Here is a 15,353-nt window from a genome sequence, read left to right on the forward strand (position 1 = left end):
GTTCTCAGGTACATCTTACTTATCAAGTCACATGGCCGTAACCGTATCTAGAACACAGAGTGTGACATCTATGCTTAGTCGAAGAAAAGAATCGAATACTCCTAGAATAGAGAAAGTTGCCGGCAAAGTATTCATATAGATCCTATTAATCATAAATTTGGATCAGTATAGCAGGAGATCTAGCAGGAAAATCATGGTATTCACTAGGTCTAGGGGGTTGAAGAAACCTTAGAGGATCAGGTAGCCAGAAGCTAAGGAACAACAAGAACCAGAATGTATTCCCTCTAGCCAAGTCAAAAGGCAAATCTGACCACCTCAGAGATGTGGCTATGAGGACATTGTAGCTTATGCACTCTTCAGTCGTAGAGAAAGGTGGAGAATCCAAATCCTACCAATTACCAGGAAGATATTTCATGTCTCAAATCTAAAAGATGGGTTGTTGCTAAGGAAAAAAGAATGGAGTCACATCTCAATAATCAGACATGGAAGCTAGTCAAGCCACCACAAGGAAAGAAGATTGTTGGTTGCAAGTGGATCTTCGAGAAGAAGTTAAAAAATACCGGCACTACAAGTGCAAGGTACAAAGCTTGTCTAGTTGCAAAGAGCTTAGTCAAAAAGAGGGAGTGTATTACAATAAGATAGTCGTCAGTTGTTAGAGACACATCTATTCTGGTGTAACTCCTTCTGATAGCACATTAAAATTTAAAACTCTAGTAGTTAGATGTGAAGACGGTTTTCCTACATGGCAAGTTGGAGAAGGATATTTTTATAAGACAGGAAAAGGATTTCCTTAAAAAAGAAGATCATAAGTTCAAGTTGGTAAAATCCTTATATGGGTTGAAGCAATTCCCTAGGTAGTGGTTCAATAGATTTGATAGTTTCATGGTGGAGCAAGGGCACAATAAGAGTCAGTTTGATAGTTGTGTTGTTATAGGAGGCACAAGGATAGCTCATTGGTCTATTTATTCATATATATAGATGACATAATCTTTTCATCTCGAGACATGGTGGCTACTAGAGAGTTTAATGTGCTACTAAGTGAAGAGTTTGAAATGAAAGTGCTCAGTGTGGCGCATAGGATTTTAGGAATGGAGACACGTAGCACTCGTGATGAGGGAAAGCTCTTTCTATCACAAAAGAGCTACATTCAAAAGGTACTAGAGAGATTGATTATGTTACTACTACCTTTTGACGGTGCATTTTCATCTTTCTTCTAATTTATCACCAAAGACAAAAGTTTAGACTCAATTCATGTCGACAGTCCTGTATGCGCATACAATAGGTAGTTTGATGTATGATATGGTGTGCGTTAGCCTTGACATCGTACATGATGTTAGCATGTTGAGCCAGTTTATGGTGAAATTGGAAAAGAATTATTGGGAAGAAATAAAGTAGATATTTAAATATCTTAGAGGAACATCAAAAGTTTTCTAGTTTACAAAGGTATTGATACAAAGTTGGATGTAGCTATATATGTTGATTCAGATTATGCACGAGACTTGGATGGAAAGAAGTTGATGAAATGCTACACTTTCATTCTTGAAGGCTCTATCAATGGGAAGACAATATTGCAGTCTTCACTATGCTATCCAGTACTGAGGCAGACTACATGGTAATGATAGAAGTGATGAAAGAAGGCATTTAGTTGAAAGGCCTCATTAGTGACATGGGCCTTCTTTAGGAGAAAGATATAGTACCTTGTGATAGTCAAAGTGCTATGTGTTTGGCAAAAGATCAAGTCTTTCATGAAGCACATCCATGAAAGAAGAGGATTTAAGTGAAGAAAGTTGACAATGACAATATAGCTAATATGATGACTTGTTAAGCATTAAGAGATAAAGATAGCCTTGTGGGGGCTAATAACAGCAGTAGATTTCAACAAAGTTGAATGGATTCAATCTAAGGAGGAGATTTTTTTTATTGGCCCACATATTCACAACCGTACTGCACAAAGCAAGCAGTGTGCCTGCTGCTAATGGACATGTTGTGGTACCACGACCTATTAAGCTTTTCCCAATAATGCCCACACCAGCCGCGGGCAATCTATGCTCTGGAATTAAACAATTTCTCGTGTAGCAGACTGTTAGGGCATCTGAGGCTAATGCGAAGTCTATTTGGATGAGATTATTTAGGCTTGTTGATAGGGGTTCTCAGGAATCCTTCTTGTACCAAAAATTGACTCTATAAAAGGGGTCTTATTCTCAAATCTAGGGCATGAGAAAATAGAGATAAAAAGTGTATCCCTAGAGAGAGAATCCATTAATTAAATTAACAGAGAAGTTCTTTATGTTTTGAGAGAGAGAGAGAGAGAGCGTCATAGAGACTGTTGATTCCTTTTGTGTAATTTGTAATCTCTTTTCTGATTTAGTGAAGTTTCTTTACTGTTGTCCATGGATGCAGGACTTGCTCTGAACCGTCTATATCCTTGTGTTTGTGCTTGTGATATTTTTTGTGATTTTATTTTGGTTATTACTTTATGATTTTAGCCACCACTATTTTTCGTGACATTTGGAATTATCATTTCAACCCCACCTTGTTGTCTAAAGTTAATTATAACCTTCTTTGGCAGCAACTCCATCCATACGATACTCTTTCCACACCAGTCTCTAGGATTGCCATGTGAATATACAGAATCAAATTCTTTCCATTGAGAGATAAACTATTCACTTGGGCGTCCTCAAACTTAGGCCTCCCATCAAGAGAGATGTTGTTCAAGCTTAGAATGTTATCCACTCTCCTTTCTCCTCTTTGTGGTTTGGTAAAGAAAATGTTAGGCCATCTTATCATATCATGTGACTATGCTCAATAGCGGTGAGCAAATAGCCGGTTTGGTCAATTTTGACTAATTTTTTTGAAACAAAACCAAACCCAAAAATATATTCAAAGCTGAACTAATCTAAATCAGTTTGGTGCAGTATGGTTCGGTTTGTTTAGTTTAAGCATAGATATTTTAAGTAAAGCAATTTTATCTAAAACTCTAATATTCTTTCTCCCTCGAACCTCTCATTCATCTTCTATTCTATGTCGAAGAGCAGACTCATCAAACCTGAAAGCACCCTAATGCCACTAGAAAAGAACCCTAGAAGGGGGGTGAATAGGTTTTATGCTAATCTAATTCGATTTATACCAATTAAAAACTTATTAACAAATATATCCTAGCAAGAATGATATATTATAAATATATGTGCAAGGATATATAAGTAACACAAGGGTAAACAAACTACTAAAGTGATAGGGTAATATAAACGACAAGCAATTGACAAAGGCGATATAAATGATAAGCACGAATATAAAGGAACGTCAATGACAAACGCAAACAAACGATATGATCACGAAGTTCGATCCCCAGGACCTACGTCTCAGCTCCTCACCTTGAGGAGATCTCCACTATCACAACCGGGTTTTCTATGCTCACCCGAATAACGTTTACACCTCACACTCAGTTTTCTAGCTCACCGAAAACTTTACAATCACTCACAATGTAAACACACTAACTACCACCTCAAGTGTTGGTCTCTAGCATGTGTCTCCCTCAAGTGTTAGGAATTATAACCTTTCTCTAGGTATTACTACCTACCTCACTCCTTTTGGGACGACCCTGTCTCTCACCACACACTCATCTTGGTGTACTAGTGTAATACAAGGTGAACTACACAATTAGGCTCTCTACAATAAATGGTTGTTCTCTAAACAATGTGAGAACTCAATTAAGCAAAACTCAAAGTTACAATCTCTCACAACCCCAATTATACTATATATGAAAATACTAAAAGCTCAAGTGGGTGTGTGTAACAAAGAGATTCAAAAAAACAAACTAAACTCAAATAAATCTAGCTTATGGAAATTATGAACAAAACAATAAATAGCTAGAAATAGAGTTTAAAAAAACTTCTCTATAGACAACAAGAGAGAGGGAGAAGAGTGAATGTTCAAACACCAAAGGATGATCTCCTCTTTGCTTTTGTTAAAATTTCTTCACAAACTAAACTCTTGAAACAAACTAAAACCAAACTTAAAACCCTTGTAAACGTGTTTAATAACTTTCTTCTTGTTAATTTTTGGTCTGAGGTATGAGGGGTATTTATAGAGACCCCAAAACACAAGAAAAACAAAGCAAAAAGACCAAAAACTCAAAACAGGACAAGGCTGAAAAAACTAGTCGTTACAGCATCAGTCGACTGACGGCTTCCATCAGTCGACTAATGAGCTGACCATTAGAGGCATTTTCCAGCTCATCAGTCGACTAACGACATTTATCAGTCGACTGATTGATCATTAGTCAACTGGTCAGTCGACCAAAATAAAACAGAAACTTTTTGTTATTCCAGACGATTTCTTCAGTCGACTGATAACACTGTATCAGCCTGATTGTAACAGAAAATCTAATTTTCAAATCTCTTTTAAAAAGAACAAATAAAATAAAAAATATATAAAACTTTGGAAAATGATTGTAAACATGATAATATACATGTTACAAAAACCGGTTTTCAAAAAACACCTCCCAAATGATAAAATCTATTCATTTTACAAAAATGTCAAAAACATGAAAACTTGATAGGCATGAAATTTGATGTTTTGACATAAAATTTAAAACTATGTAAAATGATTTTATAGACTTGATAAAAAGTATAAACTATAGTTGTTAAGTCTGTAAACCAAAAACATAATAATTTTTAAAATACAATAGAATGTGAAACATATAAAAGTGTATATGAATATATAATTGTTTTATATCTACATAACTAAACCAAAAACCAAAACTTGTATATATATAACTATATATAAATCCAAAACGTGTATGTGTGTATATATGATATTGAGCTTAAAGTATCTAACACACATAATATAAAACCTAAAACTATTTACCCAAGCTATAGGTCTTCAATAAGCTCAACTTGGTACACTTGCGGATGAAGCTTGAACTTGGATCTTCAACTTGAATAGCATTGCTTCATTCCACTATTCTGCCAACCTCCATTAGATATGATCGTGAATGCGCAATTCCATCCATATTGTTTGCCTAGAATAAATATAAAACACAAACACTAGACAAATAACATTAGTTGTAAATTATGCGTTAATCATCATCAAAACAAAAGGACCCAACAAAACCGACTACTTTTACAAACTAAAATTAAATGTTTATTAACAACAACACATTAAAATATTAGTTAATGGTTACTATTACCTGGGAAAAAGCATGATTTTTACACAAGCTTAGAGCAATCGGTTCGATTACTTTGGTTTCGAATAATTTCAAACTAATTTTTTTAACCAAACTGAGCTACAATGGATAGTGTATGGAAGTTTAGATGTGACGACCCTCCTTTTTCACTATTAATTCCCCTCACCACTGATCTCGACGGCTCCGCAACATTGTGAAAATCAATCTAAATCGGATTACTCTGCCATTGGGATCATTGCTCGATCGAGATTACATTAGCTGCCACCTCCTCTCATATTGTGCTTTTGGGTCTCCACCATCCCCCCTCAAGTCAAAACTCTCGTCTCTAGGTTTGCGCTTTGCCCTCTCAAAAAAGTTCAGATGGACATTATTTCGGAATTATACCTTGTTCTCGTGTTGCCCGGGACCATAGCTCGTATGCGTTGTCTCTTGATCTTGTTCGGTGACTGATGGTCCCATTTTAAACGTTTTAGTTTGTCTTTTTAGCGATGTTCATCACTAGAAAAATGTTTATGCACACATGTTAACTCAACATGCCTGTAGATATAAATGCACTTGCTTTTCCGATGCCTGGGATGATGAAGACAACATCTGTAATCAAATCCTCTTGGGTGTTACACATTGAAACAATATATAATAGAATTGTTCATATTTCTAAAAAAACGTTACCAAAATATTAATGAGTTTATTGTCGCGCACTGTGCAAAGCATGCTCGCAATAAACCCAAACAAGTCGGCGAGAATGAGAAAACAAAACACGAGTTTAATTCACAAAATAACGGCTAAAATCACACACAAACACAGAAACTTACGTGGTTCGGCAATTACCTACGTCTACGGGGGGAGGATGGGGAGATTTAACTATATGGAGGAGAAACAACGGACTACAATCTCTCAAACAACTCTCAAAATAATCCAACCAATGATCTCACACTGCCTCAGAATAATCTCTCTCTCAAAGTGCTCAAAAGAACCCAAATTCTCTGTTCAAACTCTCTCACATAACCCTAAAAACGTGTGTTTCTATTTATAACAAACACAATCCAAAACAGGGTGGGAATCTGAAAACAAGTCAGCCACACCTGGGTGTGGCACGCACCACACCCAGACTGCTGACTTTTCATGTTTTTCAACACTTTGAAAAATTCAACGCCATGTTCTACAATTCTCCACATCGGCATTTTGGTAATTTCTTGAGCCAAATCTGCATTTTTCGCCGCCGAAGAAAGAAAACCCGCAAAACCTCACTTTATGTTAGTACTATTTTATATTCATGAGGAAAGTGCTAGAAAATTATTTGGCATATTAGTATAAGAAAAGCTTGTGCACGAATGTTGCGTCAACTATAAGCAAGTAATTTTAGGACAAACAGGAAAAAGCATATGGTACAACCATATTGACAAATTGGTTTCTGGCTTTTTTTTCCAACTGCGAAGTTGTCAGTCTAATTTCACATTTGGCTCAAAAAAAAACCATAACATCACCAGAGCTAAATAAATACCTAACTCATATTATGTGCAAGAAAAAAAAAGAAAAATGAACTGAATCCAGGTCAGTATGTACCGTAATTGACCGCTTCTCTGTTTGCCAAAAGGATGGTATACAGATTATCATTGTCACGTAGATTTCGATTATGATTTCTTCACGAAATGAACAATTATATCATTTTGTTTTGGGCTATAGGTTTGTGACGGCATTCAAATCAAGAACAATTATATCATATCTTTTAATTAATTTATGTCTTAATGCATGAACCATCAACACAGCTGCATTCCATTTACAAAATTTTTTGATCAAAATACTAGTTGCAACTTTCATCAATTTGGGCAACTGTGGTCACACGAAAGCACGTGATCATGCAGATGCCATTATCTTTTATTTATCTTCAAGGAAAATAAATTCTTTCTGGTGTACTAACAGAAATAGGAGAACATTTTGTCAATAACAATATTAATCTATATCATTTGATATAATGTTTTTCATTCAATTAATAAAAATCAGGGGTATAATTGTTGGGCGGTTAGAATTGAGGAAGTTGTTTCTTGACAGCTAATGTAACAGTGAAAGGGATCAAGATTTATTTTTCTAAGGATTAATTACAAGATTATTTTTCTAACGCTCAATACTGCACTTCTCTGTCTTTCATTTCATGTCATTTCATTTTTTCTGATAGAAAAATATAATAGACACGTATAAAAACTGTGTAAAAAGAGAACTACATGTATAGGTCAAAATTCAATTCCCTAATTTAAGAATATTCGCTTTCGTGCAAGTCTCTTCTCAAACACTACAAGTAAACATATTGCTCAAAGGTGGGCCACAATGAGGGCATTTCCAGTTTGCCACGGTCAAAATAAAAGTAATTTAGGCGATGTCATCAAGGAACAATTCAACTAGCTACCAAACTGTGATTATTTTTGTTTATCTTAGGCAAAAGCCAAGAGACTTGCTTCCCTCTATATAACGGAACAAATTTATACAACTCAATGCACAAATTTGAGAGAGAACTAAACCTAAACTACCACTTAAAGAAAGGAGTGTACAGTGAGTAAGAATGGCTAGCAACCTCAAAATGAGAGCGCTTGCACTTAACCTAGTCCTTGCTCTGGCCATCTGCTTGATCTTCATCAGCGCCGTCGAGGCTGGCTGGGGCGGGCATCATCACGATAAGCCGTCGCACCACCACCACCACAAACCTCCACATCACCATCACCCACCTAACTATGATGATCACTACAAGCATCACTATCACCATCACAAGCCACCACACTATGAGTACCCTCCCACGAAGAATTAGGGATATAATTAGTGCTTTTGATACGCTAGCTACTAGTGTTCGCTGTTGAGAATAAGGGCACCTGAGGGTTGATGAAGGATGCCATGTCAGAACTGTACGGAGTTGATTGTATGTAAAAAAGATTGACGTCGTGTGATGAGAGTGTGTGAGCATGTATTTGTGTTGATATCGATTGACTATGTACAATATATGTACTGTCTTACTCTGTGTGTATTAACGTTGCTTGTTGTTGATTATGGCTGAGGTAATCTCTTGAGTTCGATCTCTTCATGCCCCAGCGCCGTGTTAGGGATCATGGAGCACGCAAACAAGCGTCAAGGAGTTCACGCAACAATCCAAAAAGAATTTTTGTTGAACAATGACAGTTGTTGTCATACAACTGAGCTTAATTAAGTTCTAGATGGGGAAGGAAGACAAGCTGAAAAATGCTTCAACTTTGTCCTTGATGTAGGGGGCTATAAACTCATGATATTTTTCCTTGAAATATGTGTGCTATTACAGACAAGACAATATAGGATATTCCGCAAGAGGAGTTTCAAGGTGGTGCAGAGGTACAAGCCATTAAATTACAAGCTATACGTAGAGATTTTGAAAACATGAACACGAAAGTTGGTGAACCAATCAAAGACTACACATCTAATGAAGATAATAGAAATTGTTAATCAGATGAAGTCCTACGGTGAAACTATAAGTGATCAAAAAGTCATTGGGAAAATTATTATGAGCCTTATAGACAAAGCTAAAAAATGCTTCAGCTTCGTCCTTGATCTAGCAAGCTGTAACTAATGATTTTTTTTTTCCCTTGAATTATGCGTGCTACTACAGCCAAGACAACGTAGGATACTCTGGGACAAGAGATTCAAGGCAGCGCAAAAGGTCCGAGCCATTAAATACAGACCATACGTAAAGATTTTGGAAACATGAACATGAAAGACGGTGAATGAATCGAAGACTACACATCTAAGCTAAAAGAAACTGCTAATTAGGGGAAGTCCTATGGTGAAACTATAATCGAATAGTAAGTCATTGAGAAAATTCTTATAACCCTTATAGAGAAATTTTATAATATATTTGGAATTGTTGAAGAATCTAACATTTGTCAACCTTAACAATACCTGGGCTATTGGGTTTGCTACATGCCTATGAGCGCTGAAGAGCAATGAGAAATTATAAGAATTCATCTGAAGGTGCATTTGAAGTGAAGCTCAAAGGGAACCATTCTAAATTTAAGTCCAGAAAAAATCAAAGTTCCAATAAGAGCGACTCCAACCGACCGCTATAACTGCATTTTGGAGTCGCTCTGGGATCCAACCGAGCGGCAAAATTTGGTGGTGAGCAGCAAATTTGGGTTTGAGGCTACAAATTTGGAGATTTCTCTCCGAATTCGTAGCTAACTCTATATTACTGTTCCAAAAAATGTCAATGTTAACCCTCAATCTCCTTAACAAATTTTTTTTTTGGTCAATGAAAAATTTTATTCATTTCCCAATATGTGCAATATGAAGTGCATCAAAACCCTATCTCTTTGGTGGTTACACTATAAAACAATCACATCCTTTCAAGTGTTTCTTTCATATGTATAGGTAAGTTCGAATTTAAAATTTTGGTGTAAATTGCCAATTTGACAACTCTAAAGACTATCTCTGGTTCTTTGAATTTTTGTTGAAAAATCCTCTGATTTCTCTCTTGCCAAATAGCATACACTGCAGCTGAGAGGGCCAGTCTCTTCAATTTTCTTTTAAAGCCTCCCCCCTTGATCTTGAGTGAGTACCAGGTTATTATTTGGTTCCAGTCACTCGATTGCCATGAATATTTCAACCAGTTCATCAAGCTATTCCAGACTTTTGCTGAGAACTGACAATCAAAGAAGAGGTGTTAATTTTCATGTCTCTTGTTGGTGATTGGGGCATAAGACACATTCATTTGAGCTCAAGATCACCATATGACATAGCCGATCCTGGGTAAGAATTCTGGAATGACATACTAGCCAAAGAATGAAAGAGTGCTTGGGGTAGTGAAATCCATTCCAAACTGTCTTAGACCAATGTATAGAGGAGGATGACAGTGATAGGATATTGTATATAAATGATAACTGAACTTTATCATCTGTACAGCATGCACAAATAGTGTTATGCATGTTTCCAATATTTCCAAATCTGGACAGCAACAAGTCTCTCACTTTGATAAGTTGCTTCCACATCCAAGAATCATCTCTTTTTCTCTGAATTTGCCATTGTTTTTTTATTTTACTTACTTAAAATCTGTATATATATTAATATATTAAATATTTTTTAATAAAAATAATATCATTGTAAGTGTCTCGTTGATACCTTCAAAATGAGACTAATATCGAAATATAAAATTACAAAATAAGTAATTAGAAATGATAATACATTGAAAATTAAACGGAAATAAAACACATTAACTTAGAATTACATCAAAACTTTAATAAAAAAAGTTGCTTCACTTCGTTGTCGTGTCTCTCCCACAAATATTCAATTAATGCATTTTGAAGTGCGAAGTGTGCTTCTTTGTCTTTGAATTTCTTATGTCGGGTCAGGAATTGTCGGAACCGTTCAGCATCGTTCATCCCTAATTCTTCAACATTTAAAATTTATGCTGGAGTAGAAACGACAATATCTTCTTGCTCATCACATTCATCCTCAATAATCATGTTGTGCATTATTATGCAAGTGGTCATGATATCATGCAAAGTTCGTTTATCCCAAGCTTCTTGCATCATTACAAAATATTGTTTCTTTTTATCTTCGAATTTGGAAATGGTTTGAATAAGTGTTGGCCATTTCGGATATATGCCATCAGCCAAATAATAACCGACATCATAATTCTTTCCTTGAATTGTATAATGATGTAAAACCCCGATAATTTATTAATAATAAAGTTTATGTGTGATAAATTATGATATATGGATATTTAGTATGATAAATATCATTAAATGGTATAGTACCATGTGTTTTAAGTATGAACGAGTTCATACATGAGAGATAGAAGTGTTGAAACATGCACATATGGCCAACTCATGAGAATCTGGGAAACCCCAGTCCGATCGACCGTCGCGGTCGACCGCAGCCCGGTCGACCGCCACGGTCGACCGCGAGACCTGCAGTCTATTTTTCTCCTGTTTTGAGTTGGTTTCGGATTTCTAAACCCATATTCGTTTTCCCCTGATATATATATGAGTTTTTCACGATTTTCTCAGTTTTCCTAAGAACCCTAACAGCCACCAAAACCCCTAAACCCTAGTTTGATTTCTTGGAGAAGATTGAAGGCTTCCAAGTGGATTTTTCGGGTGATTCTTGGCTTTTGGAGTGGAGTTTTCTTTCAACCTTGCTTCTAACACGTTTTACTATAACCAAAGGCGAGTATCATCTTTACTAATCCCCCCTCCCAGTTTTTAAAACATTTTTAAAGAGATTTAAACATGTTTTATAGAGCCTAAACGAATAGATTATGTATAAAAGATAATTCTTTTGTATTATATGTATAAAGATTGGGTCTTTTCATGCTAAAAAGGTTGAGAACATTTTCACAGATGTGATTTAGATCTGATGATGATTCTAAAATGTGGTTAAACTAGAGAAAGAAGTTTGATTTGTTGTTTTGAGCTTTTATGCATGTTTTAGGGTTTTGAATGTAAATCTAATGCATAAAATCATGATTTATATATGTTGATTTGTTTCCAGATAATTCTATCTACTGTACCATGCTTGTATGCAAGTTTCATATGATTTATATATGTTGATTTGTTTCCAGATAATTCTATCTACTGTACCATGCTTGTATGCAAGTTTCATAAAGTTTTTATCATGTTTGAATCACGAAAACACTACGAGAACACAACACGTAAAAAAATCTGGAGAAACTGGAAACAGGGTTTACGGTTGACCGTCACGGTCGACCGCGTGCAGGACAGAGACCTGGGTAGTCTCTGGAGCCCATCGCGGGCGACCAGTTGGTTTTGGCTGTGCATGTTTACTTGCGTTGTTTTTTCGGTTGTCGAACAAATTTCTCGACCTTATGATGATAGACTATGACATTAGTGATTGTTAAACACCTGGGATGATGGTGAACTTCAGATGTGGACACGCACATCGAGTTTTGTGCTCGTATGCTAGATTGTGTTAGATTGACACACACTTAACATGAGATCTATAGATTGATAAACACATATTGAATAATGTTGTCTTATACGTATCTGGAAATAGGGAGATGAAACCTATTTACCGCAGAACGATTGAGTAAGAGTATTACAAAAGTATCGTTATTACATGCATCCGGAATAGGGAGATAATAAATCCTATTGCCGCAGAGCGATTGAGTAAGAGCATTACAAAAGTATCGCTATAGCACAAGATGATGCACACATAGATATTTGATCAGTTATGTTTTGTACTTTCATGATAGACTACCCGTGAATAGGGTATTTATGTTGAGATTTTTGGCACACCCGTTATGAGCGGCAGATATATTTCATTTTGTTTTAGCTGACATCCTCTTATATTAGAGAAGGCTACTCGGATGTATTTCGAGATGCGATACTTATTCCTTATGTTGGAGATTGGAGTACTTTTCCGTGACTGTTGTTTTTCCTTCATGAAGAATTTTATGAATGATTTGATATATGAATATAATGACTCTATTTTTTTCTATATACTCCTACCCCTTCCCCTGGGGAGAGGTAGTGATGATCTCGCTAGCGCTTTGACGCTCGTTGTTTCCCCTCTTTCAAGCAGTGAGTCCAGCGCACGGAGAGTCGCAGGTTGATGGGACATCTTAGTTGTCCGTTTAGCTATTTATTATATTTTGTAGTCATTTCAGAACTCCACATGTAGTTGGTTATTTTTCAGACTCTAGATTAGTATTTTATTTTATAGAGTTGAGAACTATTGTAAGACTTTGTTTTTTTTAACTCATTGTATTTGAGACTCAGTTCAGACTCAGAGATGTATCTATTTTATTCTAGTTGGGCTCATTATTGATATTATTATGCTTCTTCTGTGTTCATCCAGTGTTGTTATATTTCTATTTTGTTTGCCTGTCTGTACCTTCACCTATTTATTGTTTCCACTAGAGAGAATGTTGTTATATTTCTATTTTGTTTGCCTGTCTGTACCTTCACCTATTTATTGTTTCCACTAGAGAGATAACGATTGTGATGGTGAAACATGTGTCTGTACCTTCACCTATTTATTGTTTCCACTAGAGAGATAACGATTGTGATGGTGAAACATGTCGTAGCATGGTATTTGGTGCTTGACAGGTTTGACAATCCGGGTTTTACCTGGGACTATAGCCTTGTGTGAACCCTGGGGCGTCACAAATGAGCAGGAGGAGTAATACATTATGTTAGGTTGTCAAACAAATTAGATGCTTGTAATATATTAATATCGTTATTAGAACCTGGAAAGCCAAAGTATGCATGTCATATCCATAGGTCATACAATGATATTGCCTCAAGAATAATGGTTAGGCCTCCGTGACGTCCTCAGTATTGTCCCACCCATGCTGGTGGACAGTTTTTCCATTTCCAATGCATACAGTCTAGACTTCCCAATATTCCTAGGAAACCTCGTTCTTCACCTTTTTGTAACAGTCTTGCAACATCGTCAGTATTGGGGGATCTAAGATATTCATCTTCATACACTTTTACAATTGCTCTGCAAAATCTCTTCAAACATTCAATTATAGTTGACTCATCAATCCTTACATATTCTTTAGTACTATCTGTTGATGCTCCATACGCCAACATGCGAAATGCTGTTGTTACTTTTTGTAAAGTAGACAGTCCAAGCTGGCCGACACCATCTACCTTTTGTACGAAATAGTTGTCGTGCTCTCGTACAGTGTCGACGATATGAAGGAAAAGACTCCTTTGTATTTGGAATCTTCTATGAAATAAATTTGCACCGTATGTGGGATTATCAGAAAAATAGTCATTGTAGATTCGAGAATTACCTTCTTCCCTCCCACAATTGATTACCAAATGACCAGAAACTAAGCCGATACGCTTTGGCCTCTCTTCCTCTTTAGAGAAATAAGTCATTATTTTGTTGTTAGAGGCATATAGACGAGCTAAGGTTTCATCCTCCACCTCCCATTGTTTCATATCCTCCTCTCATTGTTCAACATAGAGAGAAAAGGTTTCATCATAAGAAGAAGAATAAAAAGAAGAAGAAGAAGGTAGATGTGATGGTCCAGCTCCATAGTTCATTGCTGAAGAGGAGATTTGGAGAAATGAAAGAAGATTGGTGATGAGTTATTAATAGTTGTATGTTGTTGTTGCGTATCTTTGCGGAAGCGTGCTCGACAACCAAACGAGTCCGTGAGTCACGGGAGAAGATTACCAAACCAAATACGAGCACAATCCAATCCAAAATACGACAAAGCAAACCAAACACAGAGATATACGTGGTTCGGCAACCGGCCTACGTCTACGGGGAGAGGATGGGGAGATTCCACTAAATCAAGAAGAGTACAAGGGGTTACAATCTCACAAAATCACTCAAATAAACCCTAAATCAAATCTCTTAACTTGCTCACAAGTTCTCCCTCTCAATATGCTCAGTACAATCTCAAATCTTTGATAATTAACCCTATAAAATCATGTTCCTATTTATATCAAAACAGAAACCCAAACCAAATAGGAAACCAAAGCAGGCCTGAAAACCGTCGTAAGTTGACTTAACAGTGGAAACAAGTCGACTTAACAAAAGTCAACTTAACAGTCTCTATAAGTCAACTTGACAGAGCCTAAAACAGCAACTAGAGAACAGATCATGAGTCGACTTAACAGTCCTGATAAGTCAACGTGCCAGTGACCAAAACTAATAATTCCAGAACAAAACGTAAGTCGACTCGTGCACAGACACAAGCTGACTTACCATAAGTCGACTTATGCTTGTGCATGAGTCGACTTATGGCAGAAAAACTAGTTTTTCTGAGTTCTCCACAATTCTCCACCTCGGCGAAGTTTTTTCAAAACTGAGCCAACACCAATACCAACCAAAAATATCCTACTTGTTGCGTCCAGTACGAAGTGGAATAAATCCACGATAACAAACTCAATCTATAACAAGTCGGGAACTCAAATGAGAATGCGAACAATGTCCAAATGTCGGTATCAACACATCAAACTAGCTGCATCAAATTGACTACCTACGTACCCCCTCTCCCAATGGATCAAGCCGCTCGTAGTTCATCCAAATAACTGTCAACGGACTCAACAATCATGAATGTGTAACAAGTTTCGATAATGATCAAACTTGTTGCTCGGAACCACCTTGGTGAGCATATCCGTCGGATTATCCTTCGTGTGGAGCTTCACAATCTCCACATCGCCATCTTCAAGAA

The 15,353-nt window shown here is 36.5% G+C and overlaps 1 protein-coding gene across 1 annotated transcript; it reads right to left on the reverse strand.

Moving 5' to 3' along the window:
* On the reverse strand, window positions 13,489-14,046 carry LOC109849660. The gene has a single exon (XM_020419519.1). The coding sequence runs from the start codon at window positions 14,044-14,046 to the stop codon at window positions 13,489-13,491; it is 558 nt and encodes a 185-aa protein (XP_020275108.1).

Source organism: Asparagus officinalis, chromosome 7, assembly GCF_001876935.1.
Source record: "Asparagus officinalis chromosome 7, Aspof.V1, whole genome shotgun sequence".
Taxonomy (NCBI): domain Eukaryota; kingdom Viridiplantae; phylum Streptophyta; class Magnoliopsida; order Asparagales; family Asparagaceae; genus Asparagus; species Asparagus officinalis.